A 26,859-nucleotide genomic window follows, 5' to 3' on the forward strand; every position below is an offset into this window, starting at 1 on the left:
TGTTTGGTATTTGTTAATTGATAGTCCAAGAGCAATTTAGGATGGATGTGTATGGAGCATTGGCAGTGTAGTGTTTCACATGCTTAACCTTCATGTAGCTTGCATGGAGTCAGTTACCACTTTGTGTCCCATTCAAAATCTCATTTAGATTTTCGATGAGTGTGCTGGGTTAGACTCCAGCAACCCTAAACAGGTTAGCAAATGGGCAAAGGGTAATGAATGTGTGAGGGCTATGCCATCCGATGGGCTTGGTAAAGTTTTCATTGTATGGCGTTTGTGTGAGTGTATTTGGATGCCAGCGTTAACTCCTTATCAGCGGCTGACCTGGTGCGGTCGTGCATGGGTGTGTGGGCAGGGGTTCGGGGGGCAGGCATCACAGGCCAGAACTGTGCCATTGTTGCAGCTTAGCTGACCTTGTTTATCTGCTGCTAACTCACTGGACCTTAACACCCACACCTCTGGAGACCCTGAACTACCCCCCGTAACACTCACACATATACTGTGTCACAAATATGGCAGAGAAGACAAAGGTGACACTGGGGTGACTATACATATACACACAAATCAGACCCAGCTTGCCATCTGGCCACTGTGCGATGGTGCCACTGGAGTTCATTGAATGAAACTTTAGTGCTTCAAAGTTTGATTACATTTTATCACTGTACAATTCAAATGCACATTTGTTGATCTCTTGACAGTTTTTGATTGACACTACCCGGAAAGAGATTTTGAGACGGTTAGTTAAATATGAATGCTTACAATTGATCAACATTATGTTTCGGACTCTCTCCCTTCCTCAATCTTCCTCCCTCCTTTCTTTACTCAGTCAATAGCAATTCTCCCTCGACTCCTTCCTCAACCCGCCCTCTAATGATACTGGCTGTACATTAAACATTAGTGGTGGGGGCAATTACCAGCACCCCTCTTCACACATCCCTGTTTCATGATATATTCATTGGATTCGTTGCTTTTTGTCTCCGTTTGACACCGCCTGAAAGGTCTGCAATTTCTATGTCACATTTTTGTTCACTTTTGTATCTCTCTGACCACAAAGATTATTTGGTGCCCTCTTTCAATTTGATACCATCACACGACTTGGACACCCACCATAACCAGTGTGACACAGACCAGTGTGCATTGTCCTCAGAGTGTGGAGTTAAACAGGACAAGCTGACTATGCTGTGTTCCTTTTTTTTATTGGATACTTTGACCGGCCTTTGTAGCGCGCCTCACTATAGAGCTACCATTGCCTCTTTTTAGTGTTGGAGTCTTTAGTTGGTTTTTCTAAGTCCTTTCCATTCACCTTCCAGTCAAAAGGCAAGTGGACCCCGCTGTGAGCCATACAATAGAATGAGTGGGGGCGGCAGCGAACGAGAGCGTGAAAGCAACAGTGACAGCTGATGGGAAGAAAAAAAAACACAGAAGTGGTGGGAGAGAAAATAAGACATTTCGATGATTTCAGTTCAGTGCAAGGTCGTTTTGTGAAATCTTTTTGTTTTTTTAGCACCATGTACAATTCAAGACAATAAGGGAGGGTACTGGTCGCTTATTAATTACTTTGTAAATTCTTTGTAAATACTTAATCAACTTTTCACAAGTCATTACACATGAACTGAAAGAATATCCAGTTTGCCAAACAGTGAGCCTACATTTTGCTCTACTGCTTTTCTCCATTAGCTTGTCTTAAAAGCTCATTAAGTAATGATACATTTTTTAAAATTTACAATTAGGCTTCCAATTGCTTATTAATTGCTTAGGTCATATTGAAAATGAAAACAAAGTGGAAAAAATGTACTGAAACTAAATTCCTGATGTATTTTTTTTTTGGGGGGGTGGGGGGAGTATTTTAATAGTTAAAAACAACATTTGTGGTTCGAGAACAAAAGAGGCAATTTCAATCAGTAAAGTACTGTATGTGAAAATGCTAATAATGATGATGATCATGACGATGGCATAGATAAGTCAAATCAGTGACTAATTCATTGTTTTTCATATGCTCTACTTATTTATCGTAATTTTGGCCAAGATACATCTTTAATTTAAATTATGTAATTTTTTTATTGGAAAATTGTTTTTATTTTATAAAGTAATATTTTTACTTTATTCTTGGAGTTTGTTTTTTTTGCGACGTGTGTCTACTACATCATCATACTCAATTTCTTAATGGTATAAAGAAACCTTGCCAAATAGTGACCCTGCACAAATAGCTGTTGTGAGTTATTTATAGCTATTTATTCTGTATTTATTTAAGCTATTTCTAAACTGTTCAGAAGTACCCGTAATGCTCCGAGCATACACATTGTGTATATTTTCCTTTTTAATCCCAATAGAATCCGGAGTAGTGAGCTAATCTGCCCGCCTGCCCTGCGAAATGACACAAATCCGTTTATTTGCCCTTTCCTCTCCGTCTGGTCCTGTGAGTGTGTCTCTGTCGCTCTCTTCCTAATCAAGTTTGTATCAAGCTAAATAATGCCTAAGCGTGAAATTGGTGTCTTCAGTCAGGAACCGCTCCCCAGCCTGTACTACATGAGAAGGCAATTATGAAGCCTTCCCTACCCTCCACCCTCCAGCTTGTTCTCCCCATCTTCTTTGCATGTGATCTGCTTCTGCTCTTCCTCACCAGCCTATGCTCATGTTTGCACTGAGTCTTAACAATGTTGAACTTGGTGCCGTGTTGGTACCCGGCCGAGTGGAAGCTGCTGGGGAAGCTTGTAGTTATTTCTCCAGTTATTTCTGGAGTACCTCCCCAGAGCAGAGGTACTCCAGAGGAATGTTTCCCTCTCCTCCTTCTGGCCACTCTTTGTCTAACACTCCTTATCTTTTCTCCTCTTTCTCCTACTAATCTCACTCACTCACTCACTCACTTACTCACACGCGCACGCACGCACACACGTTTAAATCTAAGCGGGATGTCAAGGGTTATACCGCACAGACAAGAGCACAAACACATTCACACACGTTCCTCCCTTTGTCGCTCTGTCTTCTACTATTGACTCTATGTGCAACATCTCTGACAGCAAAAAAACAAATGTCAGATCAGAGAGGCTCTTTAATCTCACGCTGTGTTGTTTGGCCCTGAACATCAACTCTGTGCTTGCTGTTGTGTGTGATGCTTACTTTTTTCAAAGGAGCCTTTGTGCTCCTGTATTGTTACTAGTAAGGCGTTTCTCTCCAGAATTAAATATTTGTTTTTATCGAATTTGTAATTCTGCAGTAAACAACATGGAAGTTGGATCAGGGTGAGGAATTTTTTGTATGTGGTTCTTCTGTGTATGTTCGGCAATGTTGGAGAGGTCGCATAGCAACTCAGCTGCATAGCACAGCATGATGTAAAACCACAATGACCTCATATACAGTAAGAATCCAACAGAGCAGACAACAAAAGGCAAAAGCAGGAAGATTTTATTACTGAAGAAAGTCAAAAGCCAGGCGGAATGATAAGAACAGATAGAAGAGCGAAAAGAGACAAGAGTAGAAAAAATATGGACGGTGCAACGAAGCTTGTCCGTCAGGCTTTGTGGTGATGTTGCTTCCCTTCCATCCGTCTAAGCCCTCTGCACCCATCGTCCCTTTGCACACACACAGTCGCAAACAAAAGCACACAAACACAAACAATCCCAAACCTCAAACTGGTCTGGCGTTCTGGATGTGCATGCATGGTTTTGTATTTTAAGGCTATTTTGTTCCAACTGCAGGCAGACACAGAGAGCGGTTTTAGTGCTGATAAAAGTATTTGGTTAATCAGCTTCTGGCCCTGTCCCCCGACTAGCGGGCCTTGCGTGTGCATGTGTGTGTTTGACACAGGCAGTTGAAGTTGGGGAGGTTCCCGGGGGTCGCGGGCTGGGGATAAAGATTGGCATCAATTCTCTGCCAATAGTGTCATAAAGTCGTTCCAGGGGGACGGGAAGGGCAGCCAATGAGAGGGTCCTCGTGGAACTGGTGCGGCATGGCAGGTTGGGGAGGGGAGGGGAGGAGCAGGAAGTAGGTTGGAGAGGGGAGGCAGCAGAGCACACAGTTGAGGGAAGAGAGGAAAGTGTCTGGGATGAGGAGAGACAGAAAAGATCGAGAGACAGAGAGAGTGTGAGAGTGAGAGAGCGAGGGAGTCGGATGACAATTACCCTCTTGACTTCTGTCCAGCACCAGTTGCCAATCACCTGCCTCTCATGGGGAAAAAGCAGCTTATCATTGGCTGCACTGACCCACATTCCGCCCCTCTGGGCCTCCTGGCCGGTGCGTGATTGGCCGCTCTGACCCGTTCATCAACTAGATCTGGGAACACCAAAGCCTTGGGCTGCCTTGGGAATAAGTGGCCCTGATACAGTGTGTGTGGGAGTGTGTGCACGCACGTGTTGTTTTGGAAGGAAAAAAAAGACAAAAAGCTTTTCTTGTTAAGGATGTAACTGCAATCGTGGGGCACGGCACAGACAAAGGCGAGGGATCAAGAGGGAATGTTAAGGGATGTGTGGAAGACGTGAGCTAATGGTACAAAAATTGGATGATGGAATAAGACGGAGCATGACAGCAAGCAGTGGTCAGGGAACACCAATGAGAGTAGAGACTGAACAAGTAGAGGCAGACTAAAGACGGAGAGTGAGGGAGGATGCAACAGAGGAATTTATTATTTAATGTCTGAACAGGAGCACATTGAGAGCACAGACCTATCAGATACTTATTTTATACCGTGTTCATTTGTTTCAATGATGCCATCTGTATTGTTTAACAATTAGCCAAATAAAAATCGCCATTGCAATGTAAGAGAATTCAATTTTCAAACAGCAAAGGCTGCAATTTTGGGAAAATAATGGCTTAATTTCCATTGGTTGGCATGCCTATATCTGTAAGCCCTTAAACATTGAACATAACAACATGGAAAGACTTTTGTCAAAGGGTTTCGACAAATCAGAAGCAGCAGCTTGCACTGTGTGTGTAGAAACTGTTTATTGTGACCTATTTTATTCATAAATGTAAATGTGTTCTACCTAGAATCTTTGTGTTTCAAATGCATTTTATGAACCCTAAATTCATGGATTCTCACTCATTTTTCCTACTTATGGAATCTACATTATCTTTAGGCCTTCCACAATTGCGCACACGCGTGCGCGCACACACACACACACACACACACACACACACACCCCAGGTGTGTGCAAGGTTCAGACTAACGGTGTGTGTCTCAGGCGAGGATGTGAAAATCTAAATAAAGATTTGTGTGCTTGGCTAATGAAACACATTGTATTCCCCACAGTCTCATCAAGAAATAGCCGTTTTTATTAGCTGAAGAGCTTCCAGTACTTTTAGATTCACCACCTATAGTTTTCAAAATAATCTAAAGTAAAGTAGAATGGCAACAGAGTAATCCTGCCACAAAAAGTGAACTACAACAGAAGAAAGTTAGAAAGTGCAGGGTAGGTTTTTTTGTTCCCCCCATTCAGTCTTTCATGGTGTATCATCTGTGATGATTTGTTCATGTGTATGGAGCATGTGCAGGTGCAGCGATGCTCATGTTTCAGTCTGTAGGTATAGTGCTTCACCTTTTTGTACCATATCACATTGTCTTTGGAAAAAAATATTTACACTGTCATTCTCAAAGGCCAGTGGGAGAACCGGTAAACTTTAGCACAGGATATCTGGCAACTCGTACGTCAGGGCCAATCTTCAACAAGGCAGGCCCACCTTTGTTTTTAATCTAAAAGGAACCCTTCACTGATTTATAACTTCTTGTTTTGATTTTCGTGTGAGGATTGCGTGGGGCCAACGGGGAACTGACAAACATAGGGAGTGAGCGATATGTATAAAAAAGTTCCACGGGTGGGAGAAAAAGGGAGATCAGAGGTGAGAAATGAAGAATCGTGTTGGGAAGCGGGGGTGCACAGGAAGCTCCATTGTGTGCTGGCTCCAGCCATTTCCTGTTTGTGTGCCAGCTGTACTTCCCTCCTTCCTGTTGTACCCAGGAAGTCGCTGTCACATTCCAGCTCTGATCCGACTTCTGTGTGTCAAATATGTCTTGAGACATTGTCATCACAGCATTCCTTTTTTTGCTGTCTATTTATAAAGAAGGTAACTTGTGCCATTGTTCAAGCAATGGACGCACAGTGGCAAGTGCCAATAATGCAGCTAATGTAGTCAGTCCCCCCAATCAAAAGCTAGTTTGTATTCCCCCTAAGGACGGTTTGGTTGTGATGACCAAGCACATCCTCTCCAACTGGCAAATGATCCATTAAGGGTAAGGTTTAGGTGAACATGGTTTAAAAGGTTTTGATTATACTGTATTTATTTTGCGGATTATTCACTATATTGCTGGATTTTGTGGTGATTATTTTTCCATATGGACCGTTACTAGAAATACGTCAGAGCCAGGAGGAAAGACAGAAGACACAGTGTTCAAAGTTTGGGATCATTTCACACAACCGGCTTGAGTTACACAACTGAGCGTCCATGGTAAAACAAACACTATAGTTAGCTAATGTAACACAGTCCACCACTGCTAGTTGGATCAATATATAGTATAGAGGGAGCATAGACATAGGCACCAGTGCACTTTTAATCTCTATATTGGACAAACGTAAGCGCAAGCACATTGACAACATGCTGATGGCCTCACCTGTTGCTGCCACTGAACACACGGAGTGGCTAATGGTGTAGCCAATTACCATCCAGCCAACTCTTCATTCTCATTCATTGACTTCCACATTACTCAACAGGCCAGGCCCGCCCTTTATAGGCATTATTGTATAGTGAACAGTTTTGTTCAACATCACAGATACTACACAGTGTAGTACATGAAGATGATGACGTCAAGTGGACAAAAATAATACCTGCACCTTACATGGATATATTTTTGGTATTATATGTGACAAGCTTCAAAATGTATGCAATAAAATAAATATTTGGTAGCTACTTAACAAAATTAGTCACTTGCAGGAATGTTTTTTCTTATTTCTTGCCACCAGTGATTTCGTAATGATTTTTGTTCTTTTTTTCTTTCTTTTTTAAAGGGAAGTCAACCCAAAAATGTGATATACAGTCATCTCTAAACACGGCATTCTGATTCACTGTATTCACAACAAAATCCACCCATTTTTACCCATCTTAGGAGGCAGCCATTTCGTAATTTGCTGTTGACTGAAAATGAGAATCATAGTTGCTCAGGTAACGACTAATCACGGCTCATCGTTTTTTTGCGTTTGGTCATGTGACGCTCACAAGTTGCGCCGTGATTGATCGTTACCTAAGCCCTTAGCAACTTTGATGTCATTTTAAGCCAATAGCAAGTAACAAACAGCTGCCGCATGAGATGGATAAAAATGGATGGATTTTGCTGCTTAACACATTGTCAAGAACATTTTTGGGTTGACTTCCTCTTGAACTGTGTGGAGAAGGAACCGAAACACACACACGTTTACAAACCCATCAACTGATGTGAACCAGAGAAAGCAAACTGACTCAACTGAATCTACATTTGTAGGGAAAGGCAAAGTGCAATTAAGTGTTATTAATATGTTGTGGTGCTGCAGTTTTAAATTGAGTCTTGGTTCTGGCCCCACTAGCACAATCTTCAATGCCCTCTAGTTCATGAGAATGCATTAGCCTCAAACACTCATAACACACATTTTGTGTTTATCTGTCTAACTTCTAATTTCATTCTCAGCGGTGGAAGAAGGAGAATCTTCAGAGTGTGGAGGGACTTGGGATGAATCAACTGTCCAGCCAGGTCAGTGTTTACAAAAAGACACACGTGCTCACTTTCATGCATGCAAGCACATTCCTGAGGCGCACAGATGTAGATCCCTCTCCTACAAACACAGTGACCGGCACTCCATTTGTAATTTCAATTCCATATGGTTCATAAAGGCCTTCTCCATGGGGTACTGTGGGAGCGAGAGGGGCTGAGAGATGAAGTGAGCATAGGAGGGATTAGAATGGAGGGACTGTTGAAACTACTTAGAAGGATAAAAAAGCAATGTAGAGAAATGAGGAGATTTGAATGAAGCATAGTGAGATGTGGAGGAGACTACGAACTTGCTGGTCTCTGGTGTAAGACTGAATGGAAAGCGATATGACAATGGGGACGTGGAGAGCAAGACAGGAGAGATTTGTGGGCTCTTTCACTGCTCTCTGTTGTACAGTGATTTCATGGGAGGAAGTCGGAGAGATGGTCGGCTTTTTATTGTCTCTTTTGTTATACTGGATTTAGTTTTTCCTCACCTTCTAACTGGCCAAGTAGTTCTGAACCACTTCCCATATATGCTGGACTGTATTATGACATTGTAGTTATTTTTACATGTACAAAACGGTTTAGTGTTGTAAAGATAAGCAGGTGTAGTCTTGTCTCAAACAAGTTGAAATTATTACCATATGCCACATTTCATTAGTGAATGATTGGCTTTTATCAAGAGAACCAAAGGTATTATTTACTTTTCATAGGAGGCTGGAAAATGAATTCTGAATAATCTAGAATGATAAATAAATACAAAAAAGACAAATTAATGGAGGATGCTGAGTCCCTATGCAAATCAAGCATTCCCCCTCTTTGTTGTAGTTTGTGCTCAGCAAAGATGAAATCCCAAAATTCCCCACACACGGGAAAAACAGTCGGACTACCGTAGGTGTTTGCCAGCTGTGGCTACTTTTTACAGCCTATCAGAGAACAGTTAAAACACTTCCTCTGACTGCAGCCCAGCAGGGAAATAAGATACTGCTGAATGTGGTAAATACGGAGTTATCGCTCTCCCTGCTTCTTCTCGTGCCCTGTCTCCTGTTCTGCTCCACCGGGATACAAGTATAGGAAAGTATGACCCTTGGGGGGGCGTCTATGACGTACCGAAGCCTCCCATCCATGTGCTCACCCCCTTCCTTCCCGCTCACTCAGACCTGAGCTAACGCTCCTCCAGGGGCAGCTATGCGGGTCCATGTCTGTGTGTGTGTTTCAGGGGGTGCTGACTGAGGTCCTGGGTGGCTCACAAGAACTGCTGTGTGTGTCAGTTCCTGCAGGAAGCATCAGTCCCATGACACACACACATGCACACACACACACACACACACACATATACACACCTCTGTGCTATCTCACAGTATTTCCCCTCTTAAAAAAACAAACTGTCCCATTTTGCCTTATTCAGCCACTCTTGCATTTCAGATTGTATGGATGGCAACCCCATTCTCACATCTTTCCTATCACTTGTAGTTTTGCTCTGTTTTTATTTGTGTCACTTTCTGCCGCTGTCATTCTTTTTCATTGGAATTTTTATGCACAGGTTAGGAATGGGTCTGAATTCCAAGAAAATAGGTCTTGATTTGTGTGCATCCCCCAAGATTGGGTGAGCAAACCAGAAAGAGGGGAAAAACAGGACAGATTGGAGAAATACACCATACCGCCCCATCCTGCTATTAAATTTACAAGCTTCCACCCCCTCTCCCTCTCTGTTTCTCCCTTGCTTTCCTTGGAAAATGTGTGTTGAGTTTGGAAAGACCCACGGGAGGGAAGGCAGAGGGAGGTGGGAGAGTGACTCGGAAGGGAATTGCATCAAGACAATCTTTTCTACCCCAACTCCTACATCTCTTTCTTTCCTTTGTTCCATTGCCATTTCCTCCTCTCCTTCCTCCTCTCTCGCCTTTCTGCCCCCACAGAGAACCAGTCCGAGGCCAAAGGTGCCCCACCACCTTCTACACTCCTTCCCCATGTGTCCCTGTTCCCTCTCAGTGGGACAGAATGTCCTCACTCCTTGCTGGCTTTCCCTCCTGTTCCTTTGCTCGCTAATTGTGCCACGACAGGGAAATAAGCAGAGGACGTGATTAGACGTTGTCATACAGTCTTCCTCAAGTCTTGTCTGTCATATACAGCCACCATACTGTACACACACTTAATTATTTCTGTTGGAGAACACTAAAGAGTCACATGCGGAAACAGTCAATGAGTCATCGTGGAAAAGGTTTGTCAGCTCCCCAAGCAGTACGTGAGAGACTAAGACCTATTGCATTATTATTGCTTGGTCACAGCAGTACAGTGTGCGTACTTTTTTTTTTCTTCAACTTTATAAGACAAAACAACTTTTCTGCCCTCCTCATGCATTTTGAAATTGGACACATCCATCTCTCCATTCAGTTTTTTTATACTGCTCATCCTCACAAGCCTGCAGCCTATAGCACCTGATTTTGAGTGAATGGCAAACTCTGCCAATCAGAGGACATATGAAGGAAAATAACATTCACACTTATGGAGAATTTGGTGTCTTCAGTTAACCTAGCTAGGATGAATGTTTTTGGAATGTGGGATAATGTCCACCCAAGCATGAGGAGAATACGCAAACTCTACTATACTGGCTTGCTTAAAATGTAAGTTAGTAACAGTTTTTGTGATGGCAGCAGTTTGACTATGAAATAGATAATTTACATGTTCAGCATATCTTATGGGAAGAATTATTTTAACAAATTGGATTTTGTTCCAGCATGCCGGAATGGAATGAGTTCATCCTTCAGAGCACGAGTGTCAAACTCATTTTAGTTCAGGGGCCACATTCACCTCAATTTGACCTCAAGCCAACCGAACCAGAATATTTGTGGTCAAATAAGCCATGAGTAACAACATTTCTAAATTGTTCCCCCCTTTTTTGGTGTCAAGTACGGTTGGAAAATATATAGAACAACTTGTAAAGCCGCAGAAATCATTTTAAATTTACATAAATTTCTGCAAAAAACTGGGAACTTTTCAGAAAATGGGTGCTGTTTTCCCCCTACCTTGTAAATATATACATAAAAATTACGGATGATCGATATGACTTTTTTTCAGATTGATACCAGTACGGGTACTCAACTCTTGAACAGTCACCAATACTGACACCAAGTACCAATACCACTAGTACTTTTGATACATCAAATTTCCCCCCAAAACGACAGATAATTTTAAATAAAGAACTATATATCCAAATATAGCATTTGCATGACCGTAATGACAATTTTCTATTCTTCCAATTTTCTAATTTCTAGTTATTGATCGTAAAACAGCCACAAGACGTCTCAGGTACCGTTATCTTGAAATAAGGCCCGATACGTGTTATCGGTACGTGCCCATCCCTAATAAAAATGAATATAAATTGTAGCAATGCATGAAAAAAATAAAATAAGAGTTACGGCATAAAACCTGATATTTTTGCAATATTTAGTCTCTTCAAATATTTCTACAAGAGATATTCATTTTCAAAACATTTTATCCTTCACAGTACAAATGTGGCCTGGCGTGTTTTTTTAAATTTATGACGTAGGCTTACGTTGCACCTAAAACCTTGGACCCTTTAGCTTTCCCAAGTGCATCAATATCAATGCGTCAAATCCTGATTAATAGCCAATTTCAGAATGTCACTTAAGTGGTCATCAGTTTGCCATCCAGTAGACAGAATTAGCCACAACAATGAATTTTATTGAACAACAACAACAACATCACCACGGGCCACATTGGACCCCTTGACGGGCTGGTTCTGGCCCGTGGGCCTTATGTTAAGGATTAGAGAAGATATAGGTACTGTAATGATAACGCTTGATCGTGTTTCTTTGTGATGGCCGAAAAAGGACACTGGCCTTCTCTGCCTCTCCCCTCTCTCTCCCTCTCTCTCTTTTCCTCTTCCCTATCCCTCTCTCGCTGCCTCTCTCTTGAGGTCCATAATGTAGTTTTAATTTCCCCAAGGCTATACCACAGGAAAACAGTTCCCGTGCTCGTGTGTGTTGTGTGTCAACGATTATTGCCTGCTTGCAACAATGCACAGGCTTTTCGTCTGTATTGCAGCATTTAAGCCCTCTGTTAGAGGCTGTTTGCAATCTTTGTCAATATGCCGAATGTGTGCGCACCAAAACTCAAATAGGTGAGCAGCTGTCAACTTGTTTGCCAGTCAACTTTTTGTGATGATCTACCTTACGTGTTTGTGAACCAACACTGTGTCCTCGTGTGCCTATTTTCTAACTTACTTCCGTGACGTGAGCGCCTCTTTCATCATCTTGTTTCCAGACTTGGGTGCTGCTGTCCCTTGCCGCAGCATTTCCCACAAGCCAGCAAGTGCGTGCATGCGAGTGTACGTGTATTTGAGTTTGCAACCGCGTGCGTTCTTGTGTGCGACTGCAGCTCTGTGCCTCAGCAGTGGGAGTATGCTGGTATTGTGAAAACACAGAGGCAAGCATTGGTGGGACAAACAAGATGAGGTGGGGATGCAGAGGGGAAGAGGTGAGGAGAGATGGCTTCTTAATATAGCCACCTAACACACACGCATTCTCCCCACACACACACAACAAACACACTCACGCTAACAAACAGAGCGAGCCAGAGGGTGGGGGCATTCCCCAGAGAGAGAGAGGAGGAAAGGGGGGGGGGGGGCTGTGTTGTGTCCAGCTGCACCTGTTCAGCTTGTGTGTGTGTGTGTGTGTGTGTCAGTGTGTTTTTCAGTGCACTCAAGGCGGCCATCTTTTTGTATTCTTGACATGTTGAACTCAAAAAGGGTAATGCATGGTGCTGACATTCCCTGTAAAACAAAAAACGGAGCAGGTGAAGCATGTTTTTTTAAGACTATTTTGAACTTTCCTCATCATTAGGTTAATAGTGTTTAAAAGGAAAGACAATCCAACATTGTATTTTTATGCTCAGGGCTCAGGTAACGATCAGTCACGGAACGAGACACACAGGTGCCTGCAGTTTGCATTGTCCTTAAAAAAAAAAGTGTTCATGTGCAGGTGCCAGTGTTTCCCTATTTATTTATTTACCAAATATTTAATATTTTGTTTAAAAAGAAAATATATTGTGTTCAAGGGAAAAATATTTTTTTTTCCTAGAAGGACATTTTAATATGGACAAAAAAGCACTTTAGAGCACCACAATATTTTGGCTCACAAATATCAAATCGTTAAAATCTAATATTGGCTCATGCCTAAATGGATAAATATAGTTCTGTTTAGAGTCTTTTTTTGTTGGGTGTGTGGACAGTTTGAATTCTGCCCAGCAACAAAATGCCAATGCAAACATGACATGGGCAAAGACATTCTTTTGATCTAATTTCGAATGTTAATATTTTACTTCAGCTGTGTAATTAATCGCAAGTGATTTCTGTTGGGCATTCCTTTTATATATTAGCCAGTGAAATGAAGAAAGCAGAAGGAGAGAAATAATCTTATTTTTTATATTTATTTTTTTATTTTATTTAAAAAAAAAAAATTACATACTAATGCCAATGCCCTCTTCGAAAGAATACAGCTATGTTGTGGCCTTTAACACGAAAATTGGAAAAGCACATATGAAAGATGACCCAGCTCTGGCCCAGAACTTAAGGTGACATTCCAATTTAACCGAGTCTGGGTTAAAAGTCTGCTTTGGGCAGCTTGTGTGTGATGCATACTTTGTGACATTGGTTGCATGTGTCTGAAGACACATCAATAACGTCCATGGGCAACATGGTGCAGGTTTGATTTGAACATCACAGCTTGTTGTTGGTGGCCCTGCTGAAGGGGTTTGCTGCAGCCAGGTGCCTGTGAATTCGACTACAGTGATGATGTGGAGCAGAATGAAAGCCTTGTGTCGCGGCTGTTTGCTTTCTAAACATTCTGCTGGAAGCTCCACAGACACCTTTCCACACCTTTTGATGCCCCTTTAAGGTTTGTGCAGACATGCGCATGTGTATGTAGGTGTTTTATGTACACTTGGCCCGCAGATATTCATCTCCCCGAGCAGCTGTGTGCAAGTCGGGCCAAAGTACCACTTTCTGGTTGCCAAATCTAACACATAAGTAACCCCCTTTGCCTTTGCAGTGTTACACTATGTTTTATTCCCATTTAAGACTTCTTGCTTTGGGACTATCTTTCAGTATATTTCTATCACTAAGAAACAGCTCAGGAACATATCCCAGTTCATTAGATCCCCAGGTGAATGTTCATGCTGACTGTGGCTATGTCCACAACATAAAAAAAACATGCAAAGAAAAACTCCAGTACCCAAACATAATGTCCACCACAGTGGCAAGAAAAGGGCAAAGTGGAGCTACAGTAGAACACAATCCATTCAATGATGCTTCCAAGTTGTTCTGTATTGGTTATTTATGCTTATAATAATTTTTTTTGCTTTTATAGCTGCCATACAAATAGGTTGACCATGGTATAATAAAACTAGTAGTAACCAGTCAAACTGCTCACCCTGAGAAGACACCATATATGTACTGGCAAGCTTCTCCGGTCATTTTCAATGGAGGACCAAAAATGGCAAAATAAAAATTAAATAAATAAATAAAAGTGGAAATAAAAAAATGGACATAAAAATATAATAAAAAAATTAAATACAAAAAATAAATAGAAATAAAACCAATATATATAAAAAAAACAAGATCCAAAAATAAATATAGAAATAAATGTGGAAATAAATACAAAAATAATTTATAATTATAATTAATTGTCAATCAATAAATGAAAACGCTCTGTTCTCATATTTATTTATTTCATCCTGCAGACGCTGTCAAAATTACTCTCGTTGTTGCTTTAAGCTTTTTAGAGTAAATTTGCATATGCAAATTCTATTCAAACCATTGTGTATTTTATGTTACCTGAAGTCACTAAATGCATTGCTTTTTTACCCCGATTTGGTTGAACGAGTTGTTTGACTTTTGGGCCTATCAACTTTGGGACCCCGTGAACAACAAAATAAAAAAAAACAACAACACATCAATTATACAACGAGCTACATAGACTGTGACAACCCATCAGCGGAGTTAGCCTTTCTACATCTAAATGCTACCCCCCCAAAAAATTGGGGGAAATTTGGAAAATCATTTTCAACAAAATAAAAAAAAACAACAACACATCAATTATACAACGAGCTACATAGACTGTGACAACCCATCAGCGGAGTTAGCCTTTCTACATCTAAATGCTACCCCCCCAAAAAATTGGGGGAAATTTGGGAAATCATTTTCCTGGTAAGGCTTTTCTAATAAATAAGCTTAATACAACCAGAAATATGCACCATTTGATAAAGCATCTTATCATTTAACTCACTACATCGGCTCAGTAAACTCATTTAAACTTGGGTAATGACACACGCACACACGAACACATACACACACACAAGCCTAACGAGTGGTGATTAGTGGGTCTCAGCTGGGCGGGGTCGGGATGCGTAACATCACTCTGCACTGTGGACTCTGCTAATTCACTTCTCTTTATCTAATTATCCTGGGTGTACACAAACACACATACATACACGCACCAGTAATACTCCACATACACACTCACGCCACGTGTATCGTTCCTGCAAATATGCAAAGTGACCTAATTATTCCTGAGGTGTCACTTTGCATATTTATATTTGTACCTGTTATTAAACAAGCATTGTCCTCAGATTACTCAAGCTGATGACTACAACCTGGAATATTACTCATTACATTTCCTCCAAGGGATCAAAAAAAAATAAATCAGACAGGCATTTTCTCATCATCCAAAGCCAGGGTTACATGCTCTCAAACTGGTATCAGATGTAAATATTATCGCAGTATCTCTTTGGAAATGTGGGAAGAAACCAGAGCACCCGGAGAAAACCCACGCAAGCATGGGGAGAACATGCAAACTCCACCCAGGAAGGCCGAAGAGTGGACTCGATCTCAGATCCTCTGCACTGGGAGGCGGACGTGCTAACCAGTCAGCTACCGTGCTTATTATTATTATTATTATTATTATTATTATTATTATTATTATTATTATTATTATTATTATTATTATTATTATTATTATTATTATTATTATTATTATTATTATTATTATTATTATTATTATTATTATATCGCTCTTGAGCTCCTTTTAGAACAACCCCACAGGTTATTTAAATGTTTCTAGCGGGCTACCTGGTGCCCATGTACACCATGTTGGTGACCCCTGGTTTATCACTTTATTTTGTTCTACTTAATCAGGTAACTTAATTCCATTACGTTCACTTCAGACCCCATATGTAATTGAGTCGATCATTACATGGCGAGAATACGAATCAGCATAGCTGTCATGGAAAATATTTTATAGCCCAGTAGATGGATTTGTGGGAGCGTCAAAAATCTTAATGGTCATATTCGTTCATTTTCTCATAGGGAACCATTTTTGTGGTTAAAACCCCCTGGCTCTGTTTGGGTATTGCATGTGTGTGTGTGTGTGTCTGTGTCTGTGTAAATGTATTATACTGTAGTGTGTAGTTATTCCTGCTATTGAAACAGTCTGTGACTCAAAGATAATGGTTCTTTGTAGACAATGCTTGTGTGTGTTTTGTGCCTAGTGCTATATCCTGCTAAAAGGAGTATGCACGTTTGGTTTTGTGTGTCAAAAAAAGAAGAGGCTAACTGTTTAGCATGACATCATGCCTGGTGCTTTCAAGCATCCTTATGTCATAAAAGTGACTTATCGGCTCCTAAGCCCGACTTAACTGAGCAGCCAGGACAGAGATGTACGTAGCACTGTCATCGCTATGCTTCCGCTGCATGCTTTGCAATATTGTACATGTCCTGTGACAGTAGTTTCATCACTGGACTTCGCCCCCTTCACCTCCCTTTCACTCTATGAGGGCTCTAAGAGGACACCTAATTACTGTATTAGTGGTCATGGGTCTTTGTGTAGAGAGTTTCCACTATTCGTGTTGTCTCTGTTGTCCATTGGTTGTTGTAGATGGTAAGTAAATGGAAATGTGGATGCAAATCAACATAAGACATTCTTAAAAAAAAAAATAGAGAGAGACGAAGGGCACCAAAATGGTGTAACACATACACGCACAATATGCATGAACACACAGAGAAACATTAAGTTGCTTGACGAGTGCAAGGGAAATGGTTTCATCTGGCTCGTCCCACTGTTGCCATGACAGCAGGTTGTGTTGGCATGCACTGGATTTGGCACTGCCCTCACCTCTGGCATCACAACCCCCTGCTATGCATACGTGTATGTATGAGAATGTTGCCGTTTATGTCCTGTATGCATACTATATACATGAGTATTGAGAAAATATCTTAATCCGGTACATGCATTTAGTTGTGCTGCAAGATTTTATGAACACAATTGCTTATTTTTTGAACTGCTATACGTTCACATGTATAATCTAATGGGATCTAATACAACAGCTGCATATTACATACTGTATTCTAGAGTTGTTAGCTAATGTGGTTACGGTTTGCAGTGGCATACAACTACACTGCATTTTAATTTTGACAGTGTACCTATTGTTATTATCATTATTTTTTTTCCATATCATCACTGTGTTCATTCTACTGCTGTCATGCGTATTTTTGTGCAAATTTGAGCCTGCACATTTGTGTGTGTTTCATCAGCAAAGGGTCTACGTTCTCTCCCTGGCCAGACGGTGCTCTCACCACTGGACAGATGGCCAACACCCTTCTTCTCTTCATCCTCATCCCTTCATCTATCCCTCCTTCTATCCTTCCATCACTAATGTCCTCTCCCACGGCACCCCATCACCGCAGTCCCTCGTTCCCCGCCTCCCAGCATCCCCGTTTCCCATCACACCTCTCCAGTATAAATTAGTCTGGCGCTTGGATTTTTGGCAACTGTACAGTACATTCTCATGTTTAGCTTTGCTGTTGCTATACTCTTTTGGTAGATATTTTTTTAATGGTATGTGTCATTTGTGAACACACCTTCATCAATTAGTAAATAAATGAAGTTTTTCCAGACACGTGGTTCTTAACCTTGTTGGAGGTATTTAAGGTTTACTGATGAGCAAAATGAAAAAGGGAAAGTAGCCTTTTCATCATACCAGTCTCTCTTCACCTTGAATTCAGAAAGGGTTGTGGTTTTCTATTCCCCATCTCCATGCTAGTGTTATTTTAGTTTAGCTGGATAGCTAGTTTTGCTGGACTAGAATTACTTAAATTGACAGCAAATCGTTCAGTTAGGAAGCTGACGCCCATCATTGCTCAACTCAACTCTATATTTATGGATCAAACAGCCTCCACTGTTTGCTGCCCCTGGGTTTCATCTTAAGATAGAATGAAAACAGCATAGGCCCCAGAATTGAACCCTGTGGAGCGCCATGTGCACCGTTCTACATGTGAATTCATATTGCACATATTCATCCGACCACTTTCTATTTTTGCTCAACATAATATAAAGTATGACATTTTGTGCAGTAAACTTCTAACTTTACAGGAATTGAAGGCCTTTTCCTTTTATAGCATTACTGTGCCTAAGAACACAAAGTTTGGAAGTGTCCCAATACTTTTGTCCATTTAGTATAAGTCTATAAGACAACATATTTTCATAGTTTTTGCTGCCATTGTAAACTTAATGTAGAACTGCAGCGCCTCATTTCATTCATTATATATATATTTTTTGGGGGAGAAACATATTCTAACATTCAGACAATAAAATTGCATAAGATTTTTTTTTCCTGCAGTATAAATTCAATTCACAGTAGCCTTGCTGTTCATTTTCTTTTTCTTTTTCTTTTTTTTAAATTGTCTGGATTTTTTTTCTCCTCCCTGTGTCATCATTTATCAGTCCATCTGGAATCCCAGCATTTATAAAGTGATAATAAGGTGTGAAAATGGAGACACAATAGAGCAGAGAGCATTGGCCCATCGCAACCCTCCACTGGTCGCCTCTCACATGACTAAGACACACACACATACAGGCACACACATTCACACTGACTGTCACATGCTGAAGCTCTATACCTATTTGTCATTGTAATTCAGGCAACTTCCACAAATCAAAGGACAAGCATATGGTTGATCTGGGAAGGCATAATTCATTTGTACTCGGGAACACAAACCAGATTCAAAATGACAAGCAACAATGAATTAGTTTAATGAAAGTAAATGATGCTTCAACTCACCAGACACAAAACAAAATGACACAAACTTATTTCTTTAAGCATGATTAAAGAAAACAACTTGTGGACGGCGTGCATGGTTAAACATAAAAATCAAGTACAAGTTACCACAGCCTCAAACATGCATTATTGATCATTATGAAAAAGCCGCTCATCCTCATCATTATGTGTATTGTCTATCCTCAGAAGTCCCAGCATCAGTCAAAGCGCTGGAACCCAAGGATGGCCAAGGGGCTGCTGCTGAGGATGCAGAACAAGAGGAGCCTGGCGAGCACGATGACGAACTGGATGATGACTCCATATTCACTTGCGACAACTGTCAGCAGGACTTTGAATGTTTGGCTGAGCTCACAGAACATCGAACCAACCACTGTCCAGCAGGTGGGTGGGACTCATTCTTTCATACTTACTTTGATTTTGCTTGTACAGGCTTGTGTGGAGAGCAGCGTGAGGATTTTGCGAGCTTCTTTTATCTTGTTTACTTTGGCGTTCCAAAAACGTGCGTTTTATGTTCATTGAAGATTCATCTGTGTGAATATGTGTGTGTTTTTTAATGAATTCAAGTCACTATGAGTATCAGGTGTGAGTCTTAATACATTAAAAATACATACTGCACCTGCACTTTTGTACACTTCTGCCCCTCATGGGTTATGAAATATTTAGATTTGTGAGAGAAAAAAAACTTGAGCTAATACAAAAAAGTGAACCAATACCAAACAATACAATATCCTATGTTGCACTTAAAAACATATTTAAAAAATGCCGCTTTGTAACGATTTTGTCCCTCAATCAGGATTTTGTAACCACTACAGCTTGGATACCTCCAGTTATAATACACACACATGCACAAGAGTCGTTATTAGTAGTGCTGTAATTAATGGAGGGACTGAAAGGAACGCGGCGGGGGCATCTGGTTCCTACAGATTAATCCAAATGCGCGCTTAACAAGCCAACACACACACACACACATGCACACACTTTGGTTGCAAGATGGTCTGCTGCCTCCAAGCGTCTGAATGGTGTTTACTTTGATATGGGGATGAAGAAATGTGTGTGTACGTGTGTGCATGTGTGTGTGGAGGGGGGCTTTGTTGAAACTGGTAAAGTGTTTTTACAGTCTGTGTATTCTGATGGTCTCAGCAACCTCATATTCACCTGCTGCTTCAACATCTCGTTCCTGCAGACAGGCACGTGTTGCGTATCCAGCCAGTCTAGCCACAGGGAGGTGCTCAGATGCTTTTGTCGTGATGTTAATTTCACTGGATGTTATTGTGCAAACTAGGTGTCAACAATTTAGGAACAAGACATTTCCCCTCAATTGGCAAAGCAGTACTTCATCAGTGGGGCATCGCAAGGCCTTAAGAAGCTGTCCAACATATAAAAAGTACATTTTAGTGTATTATTTGTTAGGGATGTAAAAATAGAAGCAATATCGCAATATTAAAGTTGCCACGATATCATTGCCGTCATGTCATGATATTAAAATCAGCATATCTGTTAAAAAAGTGAGGTCGTATTGCATTTAAGCAGTTCTAACACCCTCCAGTGGTTAGTTTATTAGTGCAGTTTAATTTTAATTAAGGATGTTTTGGCCACTGTGGCAGTTATCACTCCTATAAATTGGTCATACCAGAAAATATTATTCAACATTTCTGTCAAAAAAACATATTGTTACATCTGAATTATTTGTATAATCTTATTCTAATGTCATGTATTTTATTATTCCTACATCCTGAAATATATATTTTTTTGTATTACCTATCCCAAGTTATACTACTAAATGCTTGTTAGACCTTTAGACAGTGATGTCAATGTGTCTCAATCTCTAGTGCTACATGGGTTCTCTCTAACAGTAAGCAAAAGAATCAGTCCAAAAAAAATGCATTTTACAAAGCACAGTGGGGTTGAATTTTTTTGCTTTTAATCCAGTCCATTTGTTAAAGGGACAGTTCAGTTGTATTTAACTTTTTAATAAAATGTTTGTTTACAAGAACTTATTCAGGTATAATTATGTATTATTATTATTTATTATATTTATTCACCTAATATAGGCGTCATTAACAACAGTATTTTCTTTTCCTTTATTTAAGTGAAGTGTTAATACTAAAAGGATCCATAAAGTTACATTGTTTTACAAAAATATAAAAGTATACTTTATTTTAGGGATGTCCTGAGCATGTGATTGGAAATCAGGCCTGACCATGTCATTTTCAGCTGATCAGAATCGGGGGGGTGGAAAATATATTTTTTCATTGTATTTATTTATTTTTATTTTTAAGGGCTATAAAGCAACAAAATAATCCACAGGTACACAGATATAGCCAAAACAAAAGAAAGACAAATATATACATTTCATACTATGCAACATAGCAACACATCTTGAAAGAGCGGGAGTGAATACAGCCAGTGGGGGAATCTAACGTGAAGCTAGCGTCACGTTACAAAGGTAACGTCTGCAGTATGGGAATATTTGAATGTGGAAAGTTGAGACGGTGACTTGCAGTGTGTGCAAAGCGAAAGGATAGAGCTGCGTTTAACACAACCGATTTAATACACCACCTGAAAAACTGATTTGTCCAGAAATAAATAAAAAAAACATACTCAGGTGACTTGGACTTGGACTCGGGTGCAACAAAATGTGATCGGGACATCCCTACTTTATTTTAATATTGGTCATTATGGTGATAACATGTTTGAGAACCACTTCCTTAAGACATTCCTGAGTCTGCATTGATCAACAGCAGCTATGCCATCTGTAAAACAATAAATTACCATCAGATTCCATGAATGCTAATGATTTGTTAACCAGGGATTATGTTTTCAGTATGACAAATTTAAATACAAAACTCGACTTAAATGTCTTGCAGATCTTAGAATTACTATCAATAAATCACTTTAACCCAACAAATGCGATTGGTTTCAATGTCATTTAAAGAATATGATTTTTGAGATGGGTGAGGGGGAGAGACTAACCAGTAACCGCATCATGACGTCACTTTCTAATGACAGAAATGTTAATTCTGGCGTCACAGACAATTATGAAGGAAATATGATTTATTTCTTCTCCCAGCTTATTTAATTGCCTTTGTGTTTTCTTGATCCTCACAAGGCCCCCCAGTGCACTTTTTGTCTTTTGGGTCTTCTTCATACCGCGCTGTGTTTTACGCTCACCAGCACACATGTACGCCGCGTCGCTGTCAGAGCATCGAATGTGGCCTGTGATTTTCAGCACAGGAGTCTGGGGAGGCCGAGATGTTACTGCGCGAGAGAGCTCAGAGAGGGCAAGAGGGGGAGAGCAGGAGAAAGGATTGGAATGAAATGAAATGATGAATCTTCTTTTCTCCCCGGAGAAAGAGAGATTCATATTACAGAGTAATCCCGCAGCCCAGCAGGATGTGTGCTTGCATGTGGTGGCTTGCGTTATGTAGATTCAACCAAGAGTTGGATTCGTCTGTTGAAAGAGTGCGTATGAAAGTTGTTGTGGGACCGCTGCTTTCTGGTTATTATTGTGGAGAAGCTTGAATTAAAAGCATGGACTAAAGAATCCTTTTATCTTCTCTGGTTCCTGCTCCCGGGAGCCGATGTAGTGGGACCTATGGGATGCATGCACACGTGCACACCACCTTCTAGGGATAAACACAATACCCAAATACAAAATAAATTAATTAATTCTTCCTCCTTGGTGGCAACCATATTTACTTCAGAAATAATGTGATGCATGAACAATGTCTTCTTATTTTTTTTGTGTGTGGGGAGGGTTTTGGGACAGTTTACATACGGTTATTCTATTGATTTGACTGACTTTCCGTGGTTACATCGGTCTGTGTGGAAAAAAGATCGGAGATATTTTGGGACTACTTTTTTTTTTTTATCGAATAATTCGAGTTGTTCAGTTAATCATTTCTTTTTTTTTTTCTGGAGAGCTCAGTATTGTTCATTCGATTCGACATGTCATCATTGCTCTCCTTTTTTTAATATATTTTTTTATATTTATATATATTTTTTTGTACGTGGGTGAGTATGTGTATGTGCGTGCGTGTGTGTGTGCGTGCGTGCGTGCGTGCGTGCGTGCGTGCGAGTGTGTGTGTATTCATTAGTTCACCTAAAACCTATTAAAAAAAATCCCATACCGTTCACCTAAACCGAACACTTCCGGCCAGAGTCGTGAGGTCGTCAGGAGACCAGAGGAAGGACCAAAGAAAAGAAAGGAAAGTGAAATCCAGCACCGACCAGACACCACCCACCAGGCCACTAACCATTTCAGTTAATCATTTCAGCTCTATATGGAACACTTAAGCCTTATATGTTACTGTATTTTAATAATCGGCCATGATAGTGGAGAAGTATTTTTTTTTTTATTTACAATGTTTGAGAATCGTAAATGGATTAGCTACACCCTTGTCAATGGGAGCCTGAAATGATTGATATAAATGTGTATACACACACATCAACCCAAACACGCCACAAGATAATTAACACTCACAGTAAACCAGAACTACAGTAAATATGACAACAATCGGCGTTTGCTAATTGGCGCTATCGGATGTACTGAAGGTCACTTGAAAATCGAACTTGCAGTACATTCAAATTGGCCACTAAATTGATACAGGGAAGCACTAAAAAAAACACACGAGCGCATCTACTGTATGTCTTCCCATTTTGCAGCAGGTTTCACTAATTAGTGCGCCTGAGTGGGCTTATTGTGGTGAGGAAATGACGTTGGAGCATACCCCGTATACTCTTGTGGCGAATGAGTCCCGAGTTAGCATGGAGCTACAGCTATAACACTGAATGGGTCCCAGGTGCAACTGTGAAGCACCAAGTAATTCAGTGGCACTCTAGCAGAAGGCCTATAAAGAGGCGCCATTAATTTGAGAACAAATTGGACAAACACACTCGTACACACACTGCGGCGCAGATCAATGACACATAAATGTGTGTACACCCAATCAAGCATGCACATAACCCAAAACAGGAGATTGGGTTCGTGTCACGTGCGTCAGTCTGACTGTGCCTTCGGTTTGTGCACACCTAAAACACTATTAAAAGAGTATTTTGCTTTTTTTTTGGGGGTTGCTTTTTTCATTTGTATGACTTTTTAATGAACAAGCGTGTATGTGCGGCACTCTTTCCATGTGGGTATCTATCCTGTGGGTGTGCTGTGCGTGCAAGAGAAAGAGCGAGCAAGAGAGTCGCGGGAGTGTCGATGGGTCTCAGTAGGAGTCAGAATGTGGAGCAGGGGCTCCCCGAGGAGAGGAAGAGCGCAGGAGGAAAAAAAAAAATCCCACAGATCAAATGGAGAACATTCTCTGGCCCCGCTATGCCACATCACATGCTCACATACGTCTAACCTTAGCTTAACCTCAAATCTCCATGCTTAGATTTAATCAGTTTCAGATGTGCAACTTCGTTTTTGACTCTTACGGGGGGTCCAGTCAAGTGCCTATAAAATGAATTCGGATTTGTCACTAACCACAACAAGCAACTACATCCGTTTCATGCGTATACACTACAGCATCATTTCAAAGTTCTAAAGCTGCTTTAAAGGCCCTATCTACAGTATATTTGTGCGTTTAATCATTTTTGTTTTTTGAAAATAGAGTGGTGTTTTTCACAGCCAGCCAAAAATTCTTAAATATTCACTCTTCATTATTTTTCTATCCATCCATTTTATTTTTTGCTTGTGGTGTGCTGGAGACTGGTTGTCAGCCAATCACAGGATACGTGTAAGCAAACTTTGACAAATAATCATTTGAGATCACAGAAGGGTCGGCGACCGGATTCAAACCCCCAACCTCAGAACTGAGGCAGATGTGCTAAAAGACAAGGGCTGGGTACAGATTCAGATTTCCAAAAGGGCATGATTCGATTCGATTCCCGATTCGTTTTGAATGATTTTCGATTCTGTTCGGATTTCACGCAGTAACCATTTTTATGTTATATTTATATTGTATATATTTATATGGTTTTATTTAATTAAAAAATATTCTGAATTGTCTTGAAGTTCAATAAGTCAGGGCTTTTGTAAATGTAAAAATACTTTTAAATTCCTCTGAACAGTAAATGTCAAGAAAACTGCTAGATAAAAAGAAAAGCCTTTTAAAATGCCATTGTCACTTAGTCAAATTCTATTTTCTCGTAAATTTTGGGAAGAGGACATATTAAAAAGATCAATTACTGTTTTACAAATTTTACATATCGTGCTATGAAAAGGGTTTGATTAATCGATTCCCAGCCCTAATAATGACATAAGCAGTGCTCTAAATTTGTAATATTGTGGCCTAGAATGCTGCTGAATAAATCACACTAATGAACTTACCAGAATCAGCAATATTGAAATACAGTATCTCTAAAATTGACCCGAGTATTAAACACTTTCTTGCAGACATTTACAAAACAACTGCAGTCACATAAATGAGCTGTCACAACGTCTTGTAAGTCCCCTTTGTTTAGTTCTGTATTCACACACAAACCCAAAGCGTGTGAGGTGTTAGCGAGACTACAACACAGCTCCAGTGATGTTTAAAGAAATAGACAGAAGAGGAAGTGAGTGACAAATAGTAAAGGATGTGGCTGTCTGTCAAAGCAGGAGGGCCCAAACGGGTGCTGTCAGTGACAAATAGCAAGTCATTAACCCAGCCGGTCTCGTCGAGAGCGTGTGTCGGAACGGCGTGTACTTTCCGAAGGTATTTGTGAGGTCTTTTCAGCACATTCAGCTGCACTCTTGATTCTCCTTCCTCTCAGCGGAGGAGAGAGGCACATTACCAGGGAGGGGGTGCATAACGAAATCAAGGCAGCAAAGAAGAGGAGGAGGGGGGGGGGGGTGGACAGGTGAGGAGGAAGGAAAGTAGATGAGGGTGAGGAGGGGCAATCAGAGGAAGAAAAACATGGAGGGATTGAAAAGCGGGGTGGAGAGCAACGGGGCTGTTAGTGCAAGGGGCCCTTGGGTGACTGGTTTGTCCCTCGTGGGACGTCTCCCCTCTGCTAAGCCCCAACCGTCTGTTGCAACCCGCTGTCTCTCTCGCTCTCTTTCTCGCAAACGTACACACACACACACACACACATGCACGCACCTCTCTGCGGCTGTCGACAGCATAGCAGCTGAGTCCTGTGAGGCCGAGACTCTTATTAAAACCACAGATCACTTTCTACTAGAAGGAAAGGTAGGAGGAGCTTCATTTGAAACAAAATTACAGACGGCCTCCTGCACTCTTGCCTGCCACTTGATCTGTGTGTGTGTGTGTGTACAAATGTGATTTTTTTTTCTTTCCCTCATTCTTGTGATTTAATATGAGATTATTTTTTCAAGGTCCTCTTCCCATGTATTTTTAACAAAAACAATCAATATCATAATAAACAATATCAGATGGATTATATATGTTGTGGTTTTATAGGTTAGTTAGGCTTACGTTAAAAACAAAACAAAAACAATGACTTGCACTCTTTTCAGCGTTCATTTTGACAACATCACAAATTCTACCAAACAAGTGTGGCGTAAACATAAATCTTAATTGGATTATAACAATAATGTAAACCAATCTGTGGCTTTTCACTTTAATATTTTTCCTATGTGGACTGCACCTCTTGAGTAGGGCCTGACCGATTAATCGGCCGGCTGATTAAATCGGTCTTCGGTTTATCGCTCTTCAAACGTCAGCCAAAAGAATCAGGCAAATGGCTCAATATGTGTTTTTTTATACTTTTGGTGGGCTGGGGCCAGTCCAGATATCAATGAATAGATGTATTTATTGTTCCATCTTCTGATCGAATTGGTGATCGGGTATCATTTATTTCAAACTTGATTGCTAATCAGTGGTAGACGCCAAAAAATCTACTAACAAAAATATTCTTCTGCTTTGCAATGTTGATTTGAATTTGATTGTTTGTTGATTCCTCATGTCCAGTTGTTGCAAGTGACTGACAAAATATATCTTCTGCTCTTTTCACGGCTCTTCTTTCAGTGTCATTTTGTTATTTTCCCTGTCGGCTTCCGTGCCTCCCTCCTTCTGCCCGTGTTA

At 40.6% G+C, this 26,859-nt stretch overlaps 1 protein-coding gene across 3 annotated transcripts in view; it reads left to right on the top strand.

Annotated features, from left to right (window-relative positions):
• The window catches only part of znf423 (zinc finger protein 423), a 129,496-nt gene that overhangs the window by 9,909 nt on the left and 92,728 nt on the right, over window positions 1-26,859 (top strand). For 2 of the 3 annotated variants that reach the window (XM_077568561.1, XM_077568562.1), the window contains exons 2-3: window positions 7,649-7,711; window positions 19,028-19,222. In XM_077568561.1, the coding sequence (XP_077424687.1) occupies window positions 7,649-7,711; window positions 19,028-19,222 (258 nt within the window). The remainder of the gene's footprint in view (window positions 1-7,648; window positions 7,712-19,027; window positions 19,223-26,859) is intronic. The other variant, XM_077568563.1, reaches the window with a different exon arrangement.

This window comes from Vanacampus margaritifer, chromosome 6, assembly GCF_051991255.1.
Source record: "Vanacampus margaritifer isolate UIUO_Vmar chromosome 6, RoL_Vmar_1.0, whole genome shotgun sequence".
NCBI lineage: Eukaryota > Metazoa > Chordata > Actinopteri > Syngnathiformes > Syngnathidae > Vanacampus > Vanacampus margaritifer.